The sequence below is a fragment of the Salvelinus alpinus genome, chromosome 16 (assembly GCF_045679555.1).
Source record: "Salvelinus alpinus chromosome 16, SLU_Salpinus.1, whole genome shotgun sequence".
NCBI classification, from domain to species: domain Eukaryota; kingdom Metazoa; phylum Chordata; class Actinopteri; order Salmoniformes; family Salmonidae; genus Salvelinus; species Salvelinus alpinus.
Genome location: NC_092101.1, coordinates 17,066,984 through 17,090,049, shown reverse-complemented (window position 1 = coordinate 17,090,049; position 23,066 = coordinate 17,066,984). Strand labels below are relative to the sequence as shown.

The 23,066-nt window shown below is 43.0% G+C and overlaps 1 protein-coding gene across 1 annotated transcript in view; it reads right to left on the bottom strand.

The window, feature by feature from the left end:
• The window catches only part of LOC139541003 (potassium/sodium hyperpolarization-activated cyclic nucleotide-gated channel 2-like), a 76,217-nt gene that overhangs the window by 51,186 nt on the left and 1,965 nt on the right, over window positions 1–23,066 (bottom strand). Inside the window, exons 2-3 of the mRNA XM_071345147.1 lie at window positions 17,673–18,096; window positions 14,852–15,013 (exon numbers count right to left, since the gene is read on the bottom strand). Of these exons, the coding sequence (XP_071201248.1) occupies window positions 14,852–15,013; window positions 17,673–18,096 (586 nt within the window). The remainder of the gene's footprint in view (window positions 1–14,851; window positions 15,014–17,672; window positions 18,097–23,066) is intronic.

The window sequence follows — 23,066 nt, the reverse complement described above, 5'->3', positions numbered from 1 at the left end:
TGAACATATAAACATGAAAACATTAAGTACAAACAGACATTTAAAAAACAGAGCTCAGGACATGCTTTACAGAGCTATCAGCATGCTGTAGAGCTGAACAGAGCAGTCTCCACTATCAACGATTGACTTCTTCTGGATCGGATTGTATCTGTTTTGAATTTCTTTGAACCCCATTTGCATTCAATTCAAAATGCTTTAGTTGGGAGAGGAGTTGGGGTGGAAATAAGGGGAAATGAGTGGGAGGCGCCATCAGATTGTTTTGAAATGTGACAGAGCGAATTGGATGGAAAGGAATAATGGAAGGGGATAGATAGGTACTGTGTGGAATTGCATGGGGATGAGATGAGATCTTGGGAGCACTCAGCAGTCAGCACTGAGGAGGGACTGCCAGTAAAGAGCCAAAGCAGAGATGGAGATGTATTTGTGTGTCCTCATATGGAACCTCCCTCTCTCTCTCTTTGCTAGGGGCAGCTTTAGCCCCAGACCTTGTCCTGGTCCCAATACCTTGGGTGTGCAATAGAGGCAGTGCTGCATCTCTTTCTCTCTCTCTCCCTTTCTCTCTCTGTCCCCCTGGTCTATCAGCATGCTGCCTACAGAGCGTGCCCGCCAGGCAAACAGCAGCAGCAACCCGTCACCCTGAGCTCCAAACTCTGAGCCGGAAATAAGCACACACACGCACACAAACACACGCACCCATCCAATGCCAGATCAGGACAGAATTAGCAGCGAATTATCACGTCTGTGGACTGTGGTCTCAAGACTGAGCTGAAAGCTTGTCTGATGAATATATACAGTGGGGAGAACAAGTATTTGACACACTGCCAATTTTGCAGGTCTTCCTACTTACAAAGCATGTAGAGGTCTGTAATTTTTATCATATGTACACTTCAACTGTGAGAGACGGAATCTAAAACAAAATTCCAGAAAATCACATTGTATGATTTTTAAGTAATTAATTTGCATTTTATTGCACGACATAAGTATTTGATCACCTACCAACCAGTAAGAATTACAGCTCTCACAGACCTGTTAGTTTTTCTTTAAGAAGCCCTCCTGTTCTCCACTCATTACCTGTATTAACTGCACCTGTTTGAACTCGTTACCTGTATAAAAGACACCTGTCCACACACTCAATCAAACAGACTCCAACCTCTCCACAATGGCCAAGACCAGAGAGCTGTGTAAGGACATCAGGGATAAAATTGTAGACCTGCACAAGGCTGGGATGGGCTACAGGACAATAGGCAAGCAGCTTGGTGAGAAGGCATTAGAAAATGGAAGAAGTTCAAGATGATGGTCAATCACCCTCGGTCTGGGGCTCCATGCAAGATCTCACCTCATGGGGCATCAATGATCATGAGGAAGATGAGGGATCAGCCCAGAACTACACAGCAGGACCTGGTCAATGACCTGAAGAGAGCTGGGACCACAGTCTCAAAGAAAACCATTAGTAACACACTACACCGTCATGGATTAAAATCCTGCAGCGCACTCAAGGTCCCCCTGCTCAAGCCAGCGCATGTTCACGCCCGTCTGAAGTTTGCCAATGACCATTTGGATGATCCAGAGGAGGAATGGGAGAAGGTCATGTGGTCTGATGAGACAAAAATAGAGCTTTTTGGTCTAAACTCCACTCGCCGTGTTTGGAGGAAGAAGAAGGATGAGTACAACCCCAAGAACACCATCCCAACCGTGAAGCATGGAGGTGGAAACATCATTCTTTGGGGATGCTTTTCTGCAAAGGGGACAGGACGACTGCACCGTATTGAGGGGAAGATGGATGGGGCCATGTATCGCGAGATCTTGGCCAACAACCTCCTTCCCTCAGTAAGAGCATTGAAGATGGGTCGTGGCTGGGTCTTCCAGCATGACAACGACCCGAAACACACAGCCAGGGCAACTAAGGAGTGGCTCCGTAAGAAGCATCTCAAGGTCCTGGAGTGGCCTAGCCAGTCTCCAGACCTGAACCCAATAGAAAATCTTTGGAGGGAGCTGAAAGTCCGTATTGCCCAGCGACAGCCCCGAAACCTGAAGGATCTGGAGAAGGTCTGTATGGAGGAGTGGGCCAAAATCCCTGCTGCAGTGTGTGCAAACCTGGTCAAGAACTACAGGAAACATATGATCTCTGTAATTGCAAACAAAGGTTTCTGTACCAAATATTAAGTTCTGCTTTTCTGATGTATCAAATACTTATGTCATGCAATAAAATGCAAATTAATTACTTAAAAATCATACAATGTGATTTTCTGGATTTTTGTTTTAGATTCCCTCTCTCACAGTTGAAGTGTACCTATGATAAAAAATTACAGACCACTACATGCTTTGTAAGTAGGAAAACCTGCAAAATTGGCAGTGTATCAAATACTTGTTCTCCCCACTGTATATTAACCTTTATTTAACTAGGCAAGTCAGTTAAGAAAAATTCTTATTTACAATGACGCCCTACCCCGGCCAAACCCGGATGACGCTGGGCCAATTGTGCGCCGCCCTATGGGACACACACGGCCGGATGTGATACAGTCTGGATATGTATACTCCCTATCACCAGGCCTGTTTGACTGACATGTGCAGGTAGCTACAATAACTCTGTCAGAACCAGAAAAACTGTCCAACATGGATGAAAAAAGCCAGTGTCGGAGGAACACATTCAGATAAAGACATGCCTATCAGAAATGTGACAGGGAGATGTAGTGAGCTGCTCTGGCTCGGCCTGCTTGCAGTAGCTTATCTGAATTTACAAAGTTCACCCAGGCTTTTATACTAACGTCTCTATGTTGCCTCACTGCACCCTGAGTTTGAGGAACTGAGCACAGCACACACACACACACACACACACACACACACAGACAGCGCCTGTGATCTAAAGACCCAATCCCCAGTGCAGATGACTGAACATCCTCCACAGTACTGACACATCCATTTTCTCGGTCTCGGTAGAACAATACCATATTTTACCCACCACACTGTGTGTGTGTGTGTGTGTGTGTGTGTGTCGCACCGCACCATTACTGCTTCCATACCGACAGGGAGTTGACAGAAATGCTAATCTATTAGAACATGCATCCATCCTACAGGTACGGGAGCTCAGATGTGTGATCAAATGATGAAACATAGTCCCCAATCCCCGCAGCAATAACGTCAACAGACAGCCTGGTGTTTAGACAGGAGCAGGTGAATCATCTCTGTTCTGTACACCGATATGATATAGGCATACACTTTCCACTAAAAATAACCCATTACAATGACAATGGGTGACATGTGGACCCAGCTCATAAGGTATTGGCTCTGAGGGATAGTGTGGAATACACACGACAGCTCCATTGAAGCAGGCTACAACCCAACATTCTCTGCCAAGGAGAAGGTGCAAATGCTAGAGAAAATCAAATCCCCCAGTCTAGTGTACAACCGTCACTTAGGATCAAACTCTACACCTTTCACTACATGATGCACGCCACTGAGCTCTGTTTGTTATTCACAATTCAGCAGCAATACAGAGGATAATCTCCCCCATTCATTGCATTAGTCATTCCCCAGCTAAAGGAACAGGGGCAAAGCCTAATTGAACATAATCCATTTACAGAGAGGAGCACTCATGCAGTATGGGTTGTGCATGATCTATGATGGCATAATCAGAGATGAAAGCAGATTTGTTCCAAGATCCTGGAGGGAGGTAAGATGTGGAAGGAGAAGGGAGGAGGGGTCGTGGTGTGTGTGTGTGTGTGTGTGTGTGTGTGTGTGTGTGTGTGTGTGTGTGTGTGTGTGTGTGTGTGTGTGTGTGTGTGTGTGTGTGTGTGTGTGTGTGTGTGTGTGTGTGTGTGTGTGTGTGTGTGTGTGTGCGTGCAGGCGTGTGTGTGTGTGTGTCTGTGGGCTTTTTGTCACTATTGCTCCCTCACTTCTGCGCTGTGCCTCGGAGCTTACGTTTAACCTCTGAGTGGCCTGCCTTCATAGATGGATAACAGTGAGAGCTGAGTAAAAGGCTCTTTCTTCAGCTACATTTACCATGTCAGATGCCTAAACTGGCACAGCCATCTTTACCATCCCTAAGGGCCATGGGTAGGCATGATAGGAGGGTTGAGATGCTGAGCCACTCTAATGGATTCAGTAATTTAATAAATGGAGGATATCCTTATTAGCCATTGAAACAAGGGTATTTCCTGTGGCTGTGTGTGTGTGTGTGTGTGTGTGTGTGTGTGTGTGTGTGTGTGTGTGTGTGTGTGTGTGTGTGTGTGTGTGTGTGTGTGTGTGTGTGTGTGTGTGTGTGTGTGCATACAGTGCCTTCAGAAAGTATTCACACCACTTGACTTTTTCCACATTTGGTTGTGTTACAAAGTGGGATTATAATGGATTTGATTGTCATTTTTGGCCAACGATCTACACAATATACTATGCAATGTCAAAGTGGAAGAACAATCCTAACATTTATAAAAAATAATTGTGTCAAATAAAACACTAATATATCTTGATTCGATAAGTATTCAATCTGAGACAATATATGTTAGAATCACATTTGGCAGTGATTACAGATGTGAGTCTTCTGAGTAAGTTTCTAAGAAATTTGCACCCCTGGATTGTACAATATTTGCCCTTTTTTTTATTCCTTAAACTCTGTCAAGTTGGTTGTTGATCATTGCTAGACAGGCATTTTTAAGTCTTGCCATCAATTTTCAAGCCGATTTAAGACAAAACTGTATGTAACTAGGTCACTCAGTCTTGTCTTGGTAAGCAACTCCAATTTAGATTTGGCCTTGTGTTTTAGGTTTAACTGTTCTTAGCTCCATTCCGTTTCATTTTATCCTAAAAAATATCCCTATTCCTTGCCGATGACAAGCATATCCATAACATGATGCAGCCACCACCATGCTTGAAAATAGGAAGAGTGGTACTCAGTGATGTGTTGTGTTGGTTTGGCCCAAACGTAATGCTTTGTATTCAGGACAAAAAATTTACTTCTTTGCCACATTTCTTGCAATGTTTTGCCTTGTTGTAAACAGCATGCATGCTTTGGAATATTTGTATTCTGTAAAAGGCTTCCTTCTTTTCACTCTGTCATTTAGGTTCGTATTTTGGGGTAACTACAATGTTGTTGATCCATCCTCAGTTCCCATATCACAACCATCAAACTCTTAACTGTTTTAAAATCACCATTGTCTTGATTGTGAAATCCATGAGCGGTTTCCTTTCTCTCCGGCAACGTAGTTAGGAAGGATGCCTGTATCTTTATAGAGACTGGGTGTATGTGTAACTCTGTGTTGTTGTTTGTGTCGCACTGCTTTGCTTTATCTTGGCCAGGTCGTAGTTGTAAATGAGAACTTATTCTCAACTAGCTTACCTGGTTAAATAAATGTGAAATATATATATTTTTTTAACTAAGTTGCTTTGGATAAAAGTTTAATATATTACATTATTACTTTAACCACTATTATTTAACACAGAATGAGTCCATGCAACTTTTGTGATATGTTAAGTACATTTTAACTCCTGAATTTATTTAGGCTTGCCATAACAAAGGGGTTGAATACTTATTGACTCAAGACATTTCAGCTTTTCATTTTTTATTAATTTCGAAAATGTTTTACAAACAAAATTCCACTTTGATATTATAGGATATTGTGTGTAGATCGGTGACACAAAATCTCAATTTAATACATTTTAAATTCAGGCTGTAACACAACAAAATGTGGAAAAAGTAAAGGGGTGTGAATACTGTCTGAAGGCTCTGTACATGTGTGTGTGTCTGTAAGTGTGTGTATGTATAGGTGTTTTTTAAATAAAAAAATTAAAAAAAAAATATATATATATATTGCACCTTTATTTAACCGGGTAGGGCAGTTGAGAACAAGTTCTTATTTACAACTGCGACCTGGCCAAGATAAAGCAAAGCAGTGCGACAAGAACAACAACACAGAGTTACACATGGGATAAACAAACGTACAGTCAATAACAATAGAAAAGGTCTATGTACAGTGTGTGCAAATGTAGTAAGATTAGGGAGGTAAGTCAATAAATAGGCCATAGAGGCAAAATAATTACAATTTAGAATTAACACTGGAGTGATAGATGTGCAGATGATGAAGTGCAAGTAGAGCTACTGGGGTGCAAAAGAGCAACAACAAAAAATAAAAATATGGGGATGAGGTTGTTGGGTGTGCTATTTACAGATGGGCTGTGTACAGGTACAGTGATCGGTAAGCTGCTCTGACAGCTGATGCTTAGAGAGGGAGATATAAGTCTCATCTTAGTAATTGTATTTTCCCTGGCTACCCTGCATCTTCTAGCTTGATGAACCCAGGCATGAGATCCGGATTACTCTACCTCAGATCTAAGATCATAAAAAACAGATGGATAGTGAGATGATCCAGGGCTTTATTATAATTCCATTGATCTAAGAGCCATACTGGATAAGGTACATGAGATGAAAGCACCTGGCCCTGACTTGGGCTTCATAACAGAGGGGACATTTTGATTTAATTTGATCAGCCGGCTATGAACTTAAATCCTGGCTTATAGCAGAACAGTCTATATGTAATAACAATTAGGTGGGTGCTTGTATTTGTCCTATTTCAGACATGTACCAACTGTGTATCATACTCATGTGTGAATAGGAAATCCCAACCCCCCAAGACACCCAATGGCAACCCTGGAGCAATTAGGGTTAATTGCCTTGCTCGACCTAGTTGGCTCGGGGATTCAAACTAGCGACCTTTCGGTTACTGGCCCAACACTCTAACCGCTAAGCTACCTGCCGCCCCGTATCAGTGGTCAGATCAGGGAGGGTCAGGTATATTAACATGTTGACTGGCTGTTTGATGGAGGAACCTCCTGGTAATTCTCTCCCACAGGGCCTTAAGATAGTTGGAGGAAAGCCTCTCCCACACCTGATGCTCTGGCTCAGTGAATTAGCCCAGTAGGGACCTGGAGAAGTGGCTTCCTGTGTGTGTTTGTGTGTGTGATACGGCTGGGCGGAATACAATATTTTACTATACTGAAGACCGGTATTGATGCAAGGACCGGTTTGTGTTTTTACTTCTATAACGGTATTTCACTGTTTGGTTTGTTAAATGTGATACGCCACTCTGCCGCATGTAACGTCCGTTTGTATAGGTTATTTCGCTATACTTAATTTGTCTCTCTCCCTCTCTCACACAACAAGCCCCACCCTGCCACCTGTGACTCGAGGAGAGCAGTTGTTGTTTCTCCACCATGAGACCATTTGCCGTTCACTCTTCAGTCTGCATGGTCAAGACTGACAACATTGCTGCATTCCACTTTGCTTCCTAATATAAATCCACAAGCATTCTACAATTACACTTAGTTTGTGTATCTTACTGTCTGCAAACAGCTAGTTTGTCTTTTCTTAGCAAGTTGTGGCTACAATAAATCATGTTTGCTCCAATTGCTTTTGGCTAGTTACCTGGCTAGCTAGCTAATAAATGTACTGAGTCAGAGCAAATGTAGCTAGCTAATGCAGCCTGACACCAGTACTGGTGTAGGCCTAAATCAGCGTGTTGTTTCAGCATTAGTATCTTCTAAATCAGAGAGAAATAGGCAAAGCATGAATATGTTAGCTATATTACATTTAATGAAGACAAAGATTAAAGGGTCCGCTTGGAAACACTGACCAACATTTTGGTTCCTACCCTGTCACAATAATGCCACCCTGTCTTTTTTGTTGTTGTCAAACAACACTGTATTCAAAGTGCCCATTGTTAAATTCTAACTATAGAATTATAATAATCATTGTATTCCCCTTTTTCCAACAGTTTACCCAAGTGTTTTGATCTAAATTGCAAGTCAAATTGCAATTTCAATAGTTCGGCCTCTATGTTTTGCACATATTGTGCAGACCTACATGGCAGTGTGGAAATAATCTCAAACGAGTGCAGTAAATGCAGAACTTTATGAAAATGCTTATTGGGGGGGGGGTTGAAATTAAATTGAACAGTATAAAACAATCAGAAAGGAGACAGACCCATTGAAATCACTTAGAATGTACAGTTGAAGTCGGAAGTTTACATACACTTAGGTTGGAGTCATTAAAACTTGTTTTTCAACCACTTCACAAATTTCTTGTTAACTAACTTTAGTTTTGGCAAGTTGGTTCGGACACCTACTTTGTTTACATACACTAAGTTGACTGTGCCTTTAAACAGCTTGGAAAATTCCAGAAAATGATGTCATGGCTTTAGAAGCTTCTGATAGCCTAATTGACATAATTTGAGTCAATTGGAAGTGTACCTGTGGATGTATTTCAAGGCCTACCTTCAAACTCGGTGCCTCTTTGCTTGACATCATGGGAAAATCAAAAGAAAATCAGCCAAGACCAGAACGCCTGAAGGTACCACATTCATCTATACAAACAATAGTACGCAAGTATAAACACCATGGGACCATGCAGCCGCCATACCTCTCAGGAAGGAGATGCGTTCTGTCTCCTAGAGATTAACGTACTTTGGTGCGAAAAGTGCAAATCAATCCCAGAACAACAGCAAAGGACCTTGTGAAGATGCTGGAGGAAACAGGTACAAAAGTATCTATATCCACAGTAAAACGAGTCCTATATCGGCATAACCTGAAAGGCCGCTCACCAAGGAAGAAGCCACTGCTCCAAACCCGCCATATAAAAAGCCAGACTGGTTTGCAACTGCACATGGGGACAAAGATCATACTTTTTGGAGGAGTATCCTCTGGTCTGATGAAACAAAAATATAACTATTTGCCATAATGACCATCCTTATGTTTGGAGGAAAAAGTGGGAGGCTTGCAAGCCAAAGAACACCATCCCAACCGTGAAGCACGGGGGTGGCAGCATCATGTTGTGGGGGTGCTTTGCTGCAGGAGGGACTGGTGCACTTCACAATATAGATAGGAAGGAAAATTGTGTGGATATATTGAAGTAACATCTCAAGACATCAGTCAGGAAGTTAAAGCTTGGTCGCAAATGGGTCTTCCAAATGGACAATGACCCCAAGCATACTTCCAAAGTTGTGGCAAAATGGCTTAAGGACAACAAAGTCAAGGTATTGGAGTGGCCATCACAAAGCCCTGACCTCAATCCTATAGAACATTTGTGAGCAGAACTGAAAAAGCGTGTGTGAGCAAGGAGGCCTACAAACCTGACTCAGTTACCCCAGCTCTGTCAGGAGGAATGGGCCAAAATTCACCCAAATTATTGTGGGAAGCTTGTGGAAGCTACCTGAAACGTTTGACCCAAGTTAAACAATTTAAAGGCAATGCTATCAAATACTAATTGAGTGTATGTAAACTTCTGACCCACTGAATATGATGAAAGAAATAAAAGCTGAAATAAATCATTCTCTCTACTATATTTCTGACATTTCACATTCTTAAAATAAATTGGTGATCCTAACTGACCTATGACAGGGAGTTTTTACTAGGATTAAATGTCAGGAATTGTGAAAACTGAGTTTAAATTTATTTGACTAAGGTATATGTGAACTTCCGAATTCAACTGTATGTGTTGCCACCCTAGGGTCATGGACTCCTCATAAAGCAAATGTAGAACTGTTATTATTCAAAAACATAAAATACAGTCAAACCGTCAAAAATGTGAAAAGTATTGTGGCCATAGCGTGTGTGTGTGTCTCTGTTCTCTGAGCAGCATGAAGGATGCAGAGCAGTATGCGGTGACTAGGCAGCAGTACCGAGATGCAGTGAGTAGGCAGCAGTACCGGGATGCAGTGAGTAGACAGGCAGCCACTCGAAGTGAACAAGTCTCGAGTGGCAGGGAGATGGATCATTTAACGCTGCGTCTCTCATTTGAAGCCATCCGCCTCCAGAGAAATGCTGACCTTGGTTGCTGGGAGATGCCAGCCAGCCTGCGCCTGCCTGCACCCGATCGCCCAGGACGACTGTTCTCAGGGAAATTGGCATGGAGTACACAGAGTAGGGGCCCAGCTCAGAGGAACAGAACATCAACAGAACCAAGAGGCATGGGTTCGTGTGTATGTTTGTGCACGCGGCGTACGCTCACAGTGTGTCAGAGTGTGTGTGTGTGAGTCTGTCTGTGTGTGTGTGTGTGTGTGGCATACACACAGCACTGCACCCTAGCTACCATCATCCCAAATCAAGGAGGGTGGTAGGGGAAGGGGGCCAAACACAATTACTGCACAGTAAGAGACACTGAGTCAACGTCTGCGCTAGCCATAATCCTGGGCCTGGTTCAGAGACAGTGATGTAGAGCTGGCAAGTAGTAGTGGAGCAGTCTACCCAGGCAGGCACAGTCCACCCAGGCCCAGGCCAGTTTGAGGCGAGACGTGGGAGAGATAGAGCCCCCCTCCACCATCTCACTGCTCTCTACTATGGGGTAATGATGGCCATCTGGAACTAGAGACCTGGAACATACAGATCTTTTAGTTTAAATCAAATTAAGTGCAGCGAAATGCATCGGTTTCTAGCTTCAACAGCGCAGTAATATCTAGCAATAAAAAAAATATACACACATAATCCAGAAAAATACAAAAATAAGTTATATAGTATAAGCCATGACTAGAATACAGTATATACAGTACCAGTTAAAAGTTTAGACACACCTACTCATTCAAGGGTTTTTCTTTATTTTTACTGTTTTCTACATTGTAGAACAATAGTGAAGACATCAGAACTATGAAATAACACATATGGAATCATGTAGTAACCAAAAAAGGGTTAAACAAATCAAAATATATTTTATATTTGAGCCACCCTTTGCCTTGATGGCAGCTTTGCACACTCTTGGCATTCTCTCAACCAGCTTCACCTGGAATACTTTTCCAACAGTCTTGAAGGAGTTCCCACATAAACTGAGCACTTGTTGCTGATTTTCCTTCACTCTGCGGTCCAACTCATCCCAAACCATCAAAATTTGGTTGAGGTCGGGTGATTGTGGAGACCAGGTCATCTGATGCAGCACTCCATCACTATCCCTCTTGGTCACATAGCCCTTACACAGCCTGGAGGTGTGTTGGGCCATTGTCCTGTTAAAAAACAAATGATAGCCCCTCTAAGCGCAAACCAGATGGGATGGCGTATCGCTGCAGAATGCTGTGGTAGCCATGCTGGTTAAGTGTGGCTTGAATTCTAAATGAATCACAGACAGTGTCACCAGCAAAGCACCGCCACACCATCACACCTCTTCCTCCATGCTTCACGGTGGGAACCACACATGCAGAGATCAACCTTTCAGCTACTGGGACCACCCATACGTAAGGATCGATTTCCACCGGTCTAATGACCATTGATGGTGTTTCTTGGCCCAAGCAAGTCTCTTCTTCTTATTGGTGTCCTTTAGTAGTGGTTTCTTTGCTGCAATTTGACCATGAAGGCCTGATTCACACAGCCTCCTCTGTTGAGATGTGTCTGTTACTTTTATTTGGGCTGCAATTTCTGAGGCTGGTAACTCTAATGAACTTATCCTCTGCAGCAGAGGTAACTCTGGGTCTTACTTTTCTGTGGCGGTCCTCATGAGAGCCAGTTTCATCATAGTGCTTGATGGTTTTTGCGACTGCACTTGAAGAAACTTTCAAAGTTCTTGACATTTTATGGATTGACTGACCTACATGTCTTAAAGTAATGATGTTATTTGCTTATTTGAGCTGTTCTTGCCATAATATGAACTTGATCTTTTACCAAATAGTGCTATCTTCTGTATACCACCCCTACCTTGTCACAACACAACTGATTGGCTCAAACGTATTAAGAAGGGAAGAAATTCCACAAATGAACTTTTAACAAGGCACACCTGTTAATTGAAATGCATTCCAGGTGACTACCTCATGAAGCTGGTTGAGAGAATGACAAGAGTGTGCAAAGCTGTCATCGAGGCAAAGTGTGGCTATTTGAAGAATCTCAAATATAAAATATATTTTGATTTGTTTAACACTTTTTTGGTTACTAAATTATTCCATATGTCTTATTTCATAGTGTTGATGTCTTCACTATTATTCTACAATGTAGAAAATAGTAAAAATAAAGAAAAACCCTTGAATAAGTAGGTGTGTCCAAACTTTTAACTGGTAGTGTACATATTGATTTGGTAAAATAGTATGTAAAACATATTAAAGTGACCACCGAAAGGTTGCTGGATCGAATCCCCGAGCTGACAAGATAAAAATCTGACGTTCTGCCCCTGAGCAAGGCAGTTAACCCACTGTTCCCCGGGCACCGAAGGCGTGGATGTCGATTAAGGCAGTGCCCCGCACCTCTCTGATTCAGAGGGGTTGGGTTAATTGCGGAAGACACATTTCAGTTGAAGGCATTAATTTGTACAACTGTCTAGGTATCCCCCTTTCCCTTTCCCAATGACTATGTACATAGGGCAGCAGTCTCTAAGGTGCAGGGTAGAGTACTGGGTGGTAGCCGGCTAGAACAGTTACAAAGGTTCAGGGCAGGGTCCTGGGCGGAGGCCGGCTAGTGGTGACTGTTTAACAGTCTGATTGCCTGGAGATAGAAGCTGTTTCTCAGTCTGTCATTCCCAGCTTTTATGCACCTGTACTGTCCCCGCCTTCTACATGGTAGCGGGATGAACAGGCTGTGGCTCGGGTGGCTGAGGTCCTTGATGATCTTCTTGGCTTTCCTTTGACACTGGGTGCCATGGATGTCCTGGAGGGCAGTGTGTCCCCGGTGATGCGTTGGGGTGAACCAGCCCGACAGGATGCTCTCAATGGTGCATCTGTAGAAGTTTGTGAGGGTCTTAGGGGCCAAGCTGTTGCACCTTCTTCATCACACTGTGTGTGTGTGTATGTTCCCGCTGGCATCTAGCCCCCTCTGGCCTATACAACCCCTCCCATCTGGGAACAAAGTCTTTCTGAGGTCTGGGGCCATACTGAGTTAAAAAGGCATTTTTCAGCCCAACTCTCTGTCCAATAAATTGCAGTGATCCGATATGTTTAAGCATGTGTGTGTGTATGCCTGCATGCCTGTGTATTGATGAGCCCCCTGCCTCTCCTGTGCCCTCCTCTGGGGTTGAGGAATAGAGTTCACCTGGAACGGAGGAGCTTTAGCAGACAGGTGGTGTGACTGACTGGGACTCCCGTACAGCTGAGAGAGGAGCTGGCAGCCCCAGAACCACCACCCCAGGTCTTCAGGACCTTTACTGCCATGCCATTTCAACTAACTGTCATGCCATAAGCACTGTCATGCCATAAGCACTATCTAACAGCACAGGAGACACATTTATGTTCTACAAGCATAGAGTAACCTGCAACCTGTTGAGTTGCATTAACGATATTGCTGTGCTGTAACATAAAACACAAATGCTTCTGCACATGTTAATTCCAACTCCAAATAAGAAAGTATTGAGACATGTCCATGTGAAAACAAATAGTTCAGGCAGGAACTACAAGAACCAAGCAATGTGTTGAATCTCTGAGTCAGGTGCATCTATGTTGATCCTCAGTCATGCTAGGCATCAGCCTGTTCAAAACACATTTGTCTGTGAGCACTCAGCCAGAGATTTATGGCTTGTGAGGGCTGATGGATTGCTAGCACTATGATATCTGGAGAAAGAGAAGGAGAAGACAGGTGTGCTGCTGCAACGTGCCCCTGCCTGTTCAAGTCTTCTGTCTTTATTCTCTCTGTAGTGTTGTCAGCCTCCTCTCTCTACGAGGAGTCTGCAGGTGGACACAAGCAACGAATCATCTGTGAGTCCACAGACATCAGAGCAAAGAAAAGGAACGGAGTGCCGAGAGAGAATGACAGGGCCTTTTTATCTTCCTTTCTGACAGCGAGAGAGCGACGTGTGCTGAATGATTGGGGTCCGGGCCTGATACTAGAGAGAGCCTGTTGTGACACGTGACAACAAACCTTCAACAAGCCTCTTGAGTACTACTATAATTACTTGTTTACAGCAGGTCTGCGTGAGTGTGTCGTTCTTAGCAGGAGCTGGTTAGGAAACACCTGTTGGTCCTTGAATGTTTTTGTCTCAGTGAAGACAATATATTCACTCTAATACGGTCTGTGCCTCGGGATTCTTGCTTTTCCCAGCACTGATATTTTGGATGAGCGTCTACCTCAGACCTATTTTAAGGTAGGAAATACTCCTTCACAGCAGCACTTGAATGGTTCATTTTCCGGACCTAGATAAAGCTTACTCCTGGCTATAAAGCATGCTCCGTGGAGAATCACCAGTGAAAGTGTTTTTAGTCCAGGAATAGGCTTCATCTGTGTCCGCAGCCTAGCCTCAGGGCAATTCATAAGATTTGGAATGTAAATCTGTTCCCCTCCATTTAGTACGAAACATTACACTACGTTAGGTTACATTACGAATGGAATAGCGGTCGTACAATATATATATATCATAAGAATTAAAGGACATATAGTATTATACGTGTTACCCGGTTGTACAACAGCATACCAATTAGATGAGGTAAGTTCATACCTCATGGGTGATGTATAGTATTATACGTTCTTCTCTGTGACCAAGTTGCTTGTTGCATGGTAACAACAAAGGAGAATTACAGGGAGAATTTGCATTGGTGGATAAATATCAACAAAGGTTAGGATAATTTATGTAAAAAGTCAGGGGTACTAAAACGACAAAGGTTAGGAAAATGTAAGTAAAAAAGTTAGATGAATTGGGTTAAGGTTAGAATATGGATTAGCTAAAATGCTACAGTTGTCCCTGACACGTCTAGAACACGCAACCTTTGGATTGCTAGACGGTCACGGTCCAACTTCACTCCTATCGCTTCGGTCTTAAGTAACCATACCAAATGTAACATATCAGACTTATTGGAAATGCAAATATTTACGTAAAATACCAAACGTCTGCCCAGTAGTCCAGTCTGGTGTCCAGGAATTGGCCCCTAGAGTACCGGATGGATCTAGACTCTAGTGTGTATTAAGCAGCACTTACCACCATCTTGTTGAGAGAGACCCAACAGTCCTGGGGGAAGTCCTGCAGCATGGGAACCAGGAACTGCAAACAACCATCCCAGTGACACAGCAGCAGCATCATACCAATCAGGTTGAAGATACGCATCACTGCACTGGCCAGGTCATAGGTCATATGGAAGATCTGTCACGAGAGGGTCAGAGAGAGAGGAGTAAGTGGTGTGTTACACACCTCATTCATTCACCATTTCACATGGACTTAGCCTGTTAACATAGCCAATGAACACATGATTTAAAAAAAAATAGAAACAGATTCCATTATTTGCATTATCTGGTTACAACAGGATTTGAATTCATGATCGGATTAGTTATTATAATTAAGTAAGTAAGTTAACCGGTGCCAATGATGCACAGTTGCTTTTCTGTACACAGAAGTTGAACTTAGTTTGCCTTGAGAAATGAAGTACATCAAATAACTTCAGTGATGACGGCACTCCTTTCCTGCACTCATCAGAGGCACTAAAAGCTTTGATGAGACAAATATGACCAAGAGAGATGAGCATGGAGTGTCAAAATTAGAGCTCCATCGAAGTGTGAGCCAGGTGATTCAGTCACCTCACAAGACCTCACGCAAACCCATGGGTTTAAAGCTTAACCGGACACAAAATGAAAAGCAGCTCTGATAGACAACACAAGGTCGGAGTGCCTCCTTTCGCTGTTTGTAAAAGTGACTGTATTGGAATATCTGTGGTGAAAAAGGCCAAACAAGCATCCTTCTGCATGACCTCTTTCTAGCTTTGTTTCAAAAGCCCTAAAATGAAAAACAAAATCCCTGTATTACTGAGTTCGGGTGGTATTGGGTTATTTTCACGGTGCCTGTACAGCTGTTTCTGTATCTGTTTATGGACAATTTACCTGCAGCGTACACACACACCTACATAAATGCAATGGCTTGTCGTACACCATTAAGGTCAGAGGGCTCAGATTGGTGCGTTTAGCGTATCGCGGTGCCCCCACAGGCAGTTGCTCGCCATCTCTCAACTCCCCCTCCATGCTTCTGCTATCAGACTCACTGCCCGCAAGCAACAGGAGGAGGAGGAGAAAACACTTGAAGGCCTTGCATTTTGATTAGGATCCAATCATGGGATAAAACAAAGTCTTCAGCTAACTAGCAGAACTATGACATGTAACATGTGTCACTGTCAGTTGGCTGGAAGGGCCAGGGCATATAGTGTAGATGTAACAAGAACCTTATGGCCTGCAGCCCATTACCCAAATAAAAACAGAGGACGGAGCATTACGCAATCCTCTCTAACACATTACACAACAGTTCCGCAGCCACTAATATGGAAATACTGTATCAATTCAATTCAAATTTAATTGTTTAAGGATTCTGATTAAATCATAATGCTCTAGACGGGAATCAGAAATGAAAGCATGCTAAGTGAAAGTCCTCCTGAACCCACAACGTAATCCTAGAGTACATAGTGCACTGCTTCCTCGCCAGCCCAGCTCATGAAAAAGGTAACATCCACTCAGTCTGGACGTGACTGCAAATGGAAGAGGTTGATACAAGCTTCCTATTCCCGGAAAGCCTCAGTGTTTTTACTGCTGCATCCTGTCTAGCACCTAGAACACAAACTAACAAGCACGTACACACAAACAGCCCAATGCAGAGGGGATGACACTTAGGGAATACGTGGGTCTAGATAGGGTATCAGAGCAGTGCTCCAAACAGCTGTCAGCTACATGCAGTAGTAAAGAAGACTGTGTTCCCAGGTTTTCCAGGTACATCTTGATGAGCACATTGCTCTCTAAGAAAATGAAGTCATTGTATGACAACAGAGGTGAAAAATATTGCAGTTAAGGTTCCTCCTTTATTCAGTGAGTTGTCTAACTGGCCCTCTCATGCTCCAGATGAGGTGAGCAGCTGCCCTGTGCAGAGCAGAGCTGAGCAGTGGGTGAGAGGCACTCGGTTACGTAAGGGGTTGATTCAAAAATTAGGGGTTGTGTCTGGCTCAAATTACCACTCTGGAATCAAGAAAATAATTATCCCATTAAGTAGAGTACAGAACACACACAAATAAGTCATCAGACTTGGGTCAGCTCAGAACCTCTTCTGGAATATCTTAGCTAGCACAGAAGGGGAATAAATGTATGTATGGCCATCCTCCCCTCTGTTTGGCCAGCACAGCTTTACACATCCAGTCACATCAGGGTGAAACAGGCCACTGTGACTGGCTGCACGCCACAGCCAAATGTTGCGATGATGAGGCTAACTGGCCAACACAGTCACTGAGAAAGCAAAGCTGTGAATCTCAGCATCCTGCTGATGTATATCACTACAGATACAGAGAGAAAACAGTGTTGAAGGCCCGTGATAGTGTGAGACTAGCCTATTATTGGAAGGACATTACTCTGAAGTAGGTTGGGCTGATGATGTTCATATCTGACTCCCTTCTGTACTTGCCCTGATTTGACAAACTAAAAGAGCTTATTCTTTCTACTGCTGCCTTAACATTGTATCATAGGGGTATTGCGGCCTACCCCCTCTTTCCATTGGTCGATGCAAGTACTTAACCCATAGTGTGTAGCCTCTCATTGTAAATTCTAGAAACACATTGCCAATCCCATCTCCTCCTGCCACTGATCAAAGTTAGACTCTGCCGAGTCATCAACAACCTCCTCCTCCTCCACATTTACTGGATTAGTTGAACAGTGCAGAAAAGAACCTCCCCAGTTTTCTTTCTTCTCCTCAAGACCAGTATGTAGGAGATCTAGTTTCAAGCATTTCTTTCACGCCTGCTATGTTAGGTCAAAGTAAGTTCTAGAGCCCAGTTTACCTCTTCCCATTGGTGGATGTAGCGGATGAGCCTGGACAGCCTGAGCAGCCTCAGCAGACTGAGGATCTTGGTAAAGCGTAGGATCCTCAGGGCTCTGGCCGTCTTATACAACTCAGAGTCGATCCCCTTCTCAACGATCAGGAAGATATAATCCACAGGGATGGAGGAGACAAAGTCCACCAAGAACCAGGTCTTTAAGTACGTCCTCTTGATCTTCCTGGGGTCCAGGATGATCTCGGTGTTGTCCTCAAATACAATGCCTGTGCGGAAGTTGAGGACCAGGTCCATGAGGAAGAAGGTGTCAGAGACCACGTTGAAGATGATCCAGGGCGCGGTGGTCTCGTCCTTGAAGAAGGTGATCCCCACGGGGATGATGATGAGGTTGCCCACCATGAACATCAGCATGGTGAAATCCCAGTAGAACCTAGAGGACAGGAGAAGGAGGTTAGGGGACTGAGAGACAGTTATGGTGGAAGAACTCGGGACACCTGAACTTCAACTCCTGTTCAATCGAGTACAGGCGTAACTAAATTAAAAACAAAGAATGCAATATAACATCTTATTAAATTGTTTGGGGAATGGCCTTGTCGCGAGGGAAGATCCTCGGAGACAGATTATGTGATGACAGGTAGCCCTATGCGGGACCAATTGACAGGTGCTATTACTTAGTAATAATAGTACAATAACAGTACAGTAAGTGACTAGGGTATGATGAGTACTAGTTCAAGTAGAAACTGTAGTATCACTGTTTTCATTATGAGCAAATGTTCTTCTTTGCTGTTTGCTGTGCATATCACATGCAAGTAGTTGGGAATGGCCAGGAACGTTGCAATACATTATCACTATACTGAGGAGCTGATAAGATACTGTATGTACTGCGATTCTCACGATTCCCACCATTCTCACGAATCACGATTCTACATTTATTGCGATTTGATGTTCGAAACATATTCTCACTATATGTCTGCTGCAGAGACAAGAGAGAGCATGAGAAAACGAGTTTTGATCAGTCCGGGAAATATAAGTGCTGAAAACAAATTGGCTCCCTATTTAAAAAAAAGATGGAGAACAAGCTATGAAGGAAAAGTACTGGTGTTTGGGTGCAGGTACAGCCAACTAGTACAAGCTAATGCTACCTACAGTGGCAAAAATGAATAAACGATACTTGGAGACAAATATCAATATAGTATCATCCAAAAATAATATCACGATATGTAACTGTATGGATTTTTCCCTCTATCACTAAAAGTCGCTGATGTTGCTTTATCAATCTGACAAGTACCCTCTCCACTTACTGCAGCCTGCTCTCTACTGTCCACATCTCACAACACCCTCTGTCAGACAGGGGCACACTGACAATAACACACACACGCACACGAGTCAAGCAAACATGTGCATGCAAGCTCACACACACACAAGGCTGGTGGCATAGCCTACTGTGAAACAGTTAACAATCAACAGTCATATCACTGCAACCTGTCAAAAATCAAGTCCATCCTCCTGCTCATGCATGACAAGGTCATGTCAAGGACAGGAGGGGAGGCGATGGGGGAGAGGGTAATATGAGGGTACAGCTGGATGGTGAATTGATTCTAAATCCTTGCTACAAGGACAAAGGGTGGCATAGGTGAAACCAGAATAGTAGGCCTATCAGTATATTTGGATTATTGTGACTGCCAGGTTAAGATAGTTACACAACATGTTTATGGAATTTTGCATATGGAATGTTACACTTGACAATAACATGTGTGAGGTAAGAGATTGATTACTATTGAAGAGCTCAACTGAAAATACATATTGAATTGTGCACCTAGTGTAATATCAGTGGCTGTCAATATTGCTGTCTAATCAACCCAAGGTAACGGGAGTCAATGCTTGGAAAGAGTGTAACTGATAGGTGGGACGCTGAGTCATGTCTTGATTGACTGATCCTGCCTGATCAGAAACTAACATCGATGACTCCACTGAGTGAGTGATGAGATCATCCTTCCAACGAGAAGTTGCTACAGTAGGCTACATAACAAAAATGCACTAAATGTTGCCGTGAAGTTGGCAAATTGCTCAAACTTACTGTATCGGAGAAGTTATTGGTTGTGAAATAGGCCTACTCTACAAAAATCGCTCTCTGTCTAAACGCACAGTATGTGACAGTATGCTGTCATGTTGACAGTTTTGACTGTCGGGCTGTTTTTCATGGTTCGGGCAAGGCCCCTTAGTTCCAGTGAAAGGAAATCTTAACGCTATAGCATACAATAACATTCTAGATGGTTCTGTGCTTCCAACTTTGTGGCAACAGTTTGGGGAAGCCATTTGTGTCCTGTTTCAGCATGACAATTCCCCCATGCCCAAAGCGAGGTTCATACAGAAATGGTTTGTTGAGATCCGTGTGGAAGAACTTGACTGGCCTGCACAGAGCCCTGACCTCAATCCCGTCGAACACCTTTGGGATGAATTGGAAAGTCGATTGCGAGCCAGGCCTAATCGCCCAACATCAGTGCCCGACCTCACTAATACTCTTGGGGCTACATGGAAGCTTGTCCCCGCAGCAATATTCCAACATCTAGTGGAAAGCCTTCCCAGAAGAGTGGAGGCTGTTATAGCAGCAAAGGCCGGATCGACTCCATATTAATGCCCATGATTTTGGAATGAGATGTTCGACGAGCAGGTTTCCATATACTTTTGGTCATGTAGCGTATCTCACCCTATGTGAACCTAACCTGCAAACTGAAGGCTACCTAACAAACATACATAACAGTACTACTTTACATTTGTGTTACTGAGTAATGGGTCAGTGTACGTCCCTGTGTGTTTCTCTAAAAGATAAGGTCATGGTTAGGAAAGAGGGAGCAATGGGACGGGGTGCTGCTTAATAACACAATTCATCATTCACTTTAAAAACAACCCCAACCTTAACCCTAGAAGAGATGATACCTTAACTCTTTCTTAACATCAAGACCTGGAATTGACTTAATAAAGAATCGCGGTGCCTCTTATAATTGCACGTGCATGTAATGGCATTGATTATCAGTCGGCTTAAAATAGCTGTCACCATACGAGGGAGAGTCTGTCTTAGACCGAAGCGTCTGATTTCGGGGCCTAAAAGCCTAAATGTTTATGGGAATCTATTGTAGAGCGATGTGTGGAAATGGGAGGAGAATAGTGAGGGATAGGAACGAAGCAGCTGCAGTGAGATAGCTCAAGAAATTGTTCCCAATTTTAATTACAGAGTATTAAATTAACACCGACACCTACCCATAACGAAATCCAAAAGATCAAACTAGATTGGTGCATTTAGTATTTTCAATAAGACATCTAATATGAATATATTTGCATGGAATAATATCCTGTCAAGAGTCATGCATGCATGGTTCCATTCATGTAACATTCATATTTTATGAATAAGCAATGACAAAATAAATATGAAACATGTTTGACCAAGTTATGTGACAAAACAATATCAGATGTCTGTGTATGATAATATAATCCAGGGATGGGCAGCTGGCGGCCCACAAACCCCCTTTTGAAGGCCCTCGGATCAATCCCCCCGCCCCCCAAAAAATATATACAGTACCAGTCAAAAGTTTGGACATACCTACTCAGTCAAGGGTTTTTCTTTATTTTTACTATTGTTGTAGAATAATAGTGAAGACATGAAATAGCACATATGGAATCATGTAGTAACCAAAAAAAGTGTTAAACAAATCAAGATATATTTTACATTTGAGATTCTTCCAAGTAGCCACCATTTGCCTTGATGACAGCTTTGCACACACTTGGCATTCTCTCAACGAGCTTCATGAGGTAGTCACCTGGAATGCATTTCAATTAACAGGTGTGCCTTGTTAAAAGTTAATTTGTGGAATTTCTTTCCTTCTTAATGCGTTTTAGCAAACCAGTTGTGTTGTGACAAGGTAGGGGTGGTATACAGAAGATGTGGTATAGATCTTCTGGGTGGTATACAGAAGATGTGGTATAGATCTTCTGGGTGGTATACAGAAGATGTGGTATAGATCTTCTGGGTGGTATACAGAAGATGTGGTATAGATCTTCTGGGTGGTATACAGAAGATGTGGTATAGATCTTCTGGGTGGTATACAGAAGATTTGGTATAGATCTTCTGGGTGGTATACAGAAGATTTGGTATAGATCTTCTGGGTGGTATACAGAAGATGTGGTATAGATCTTCTGGGTGGTATACAGAAGATGTGGTATAGATCTTCTGGGTGGTATACAGAAGATTTGGTATAGATCTTCTGGGTGGTATACAGAAGATTTGGTAAAAGACCAAGTCCATATTAGGTCAAGAACAGCTCAAATAAGCAACACCATCATTACTTTAAGACAGGTCTGGGCAATTCCCTCGAGGGCCTGATTGGCGTCAATGTTTTCCCCCAGCCACATCTAACACACCTGACTCCAATAATCACCTAATCATGATCAAATTGGTCAAATTGCTGCAAGGAAACCACTACTAAAAGACACCAAGTAATAATAATAAAATGCTTGGGCCAAGAAATATGAGCAATGGACATTAGACCGGTGGAAATCTATCCTTTGGTCTGAGTCCAAATTTGAGAGCAGAGTAGGTGAAAGGATGATCTCTGCATGTGTGATTCCCACCGTGAAGCATGGAGGAGATGTGATGGTGTGGGGGTGCTTTGGTGGTGACACTGTCAGTGATTTATTTAGAATTCAAGTCACACTTAACCAGCATGGGTACCACAGCATTCTACAGCGATACGCTATTCCATCTGGCTTGCGGTTAGTGGGATTATGATTTGTTTTTCAACGCGACAATGACCCAAACACACCTCCAGGCTGTGTAAGGGCTATTTGACCAAGAAGGAGAGTGATGGAGTGCATCAGATGACCTGGTCTCCACAATCACCCAACCTCAACACAATTGAAATGGTTTGGGATGAGTTAGACCGCAGAGTGAAGGAAAAACAGCCAACAAGTGCTGAGCATATGTGGGAACTCCTTCAAGTGTGTTGAAAAAAGCATTCCAGGTGAAGCTGGTTGAGAGAATGCCAAGCATGTGCAACGCTGTCATCAAGGCAATGGGTGGCTTCTTTGAAGAATCTCAAATATATTTTGATTTGTTTAAAGCTTTTTTTGGTTGCTACATGATTCCATATGTGTTATTTCATAGTTCTGATGTCTTCACTATTATTGTACACTGTAGAAAATAGTAAAAATAAAGAAAAACCCTTGAATCAGTAGCGGTGTACAAACTTTCGACTGGTACACACACACACAAATATATACATATTGTTTTTAAGAACTCAGTCAGGGTCTCAATTTACTGTTGCGATTTAGAGTAGTAGACTACACAAGGTGCAATTCAGAGATTTGGCTGTGCATCAGCAGTTTTTAGTCAATCAGTCAATTAGC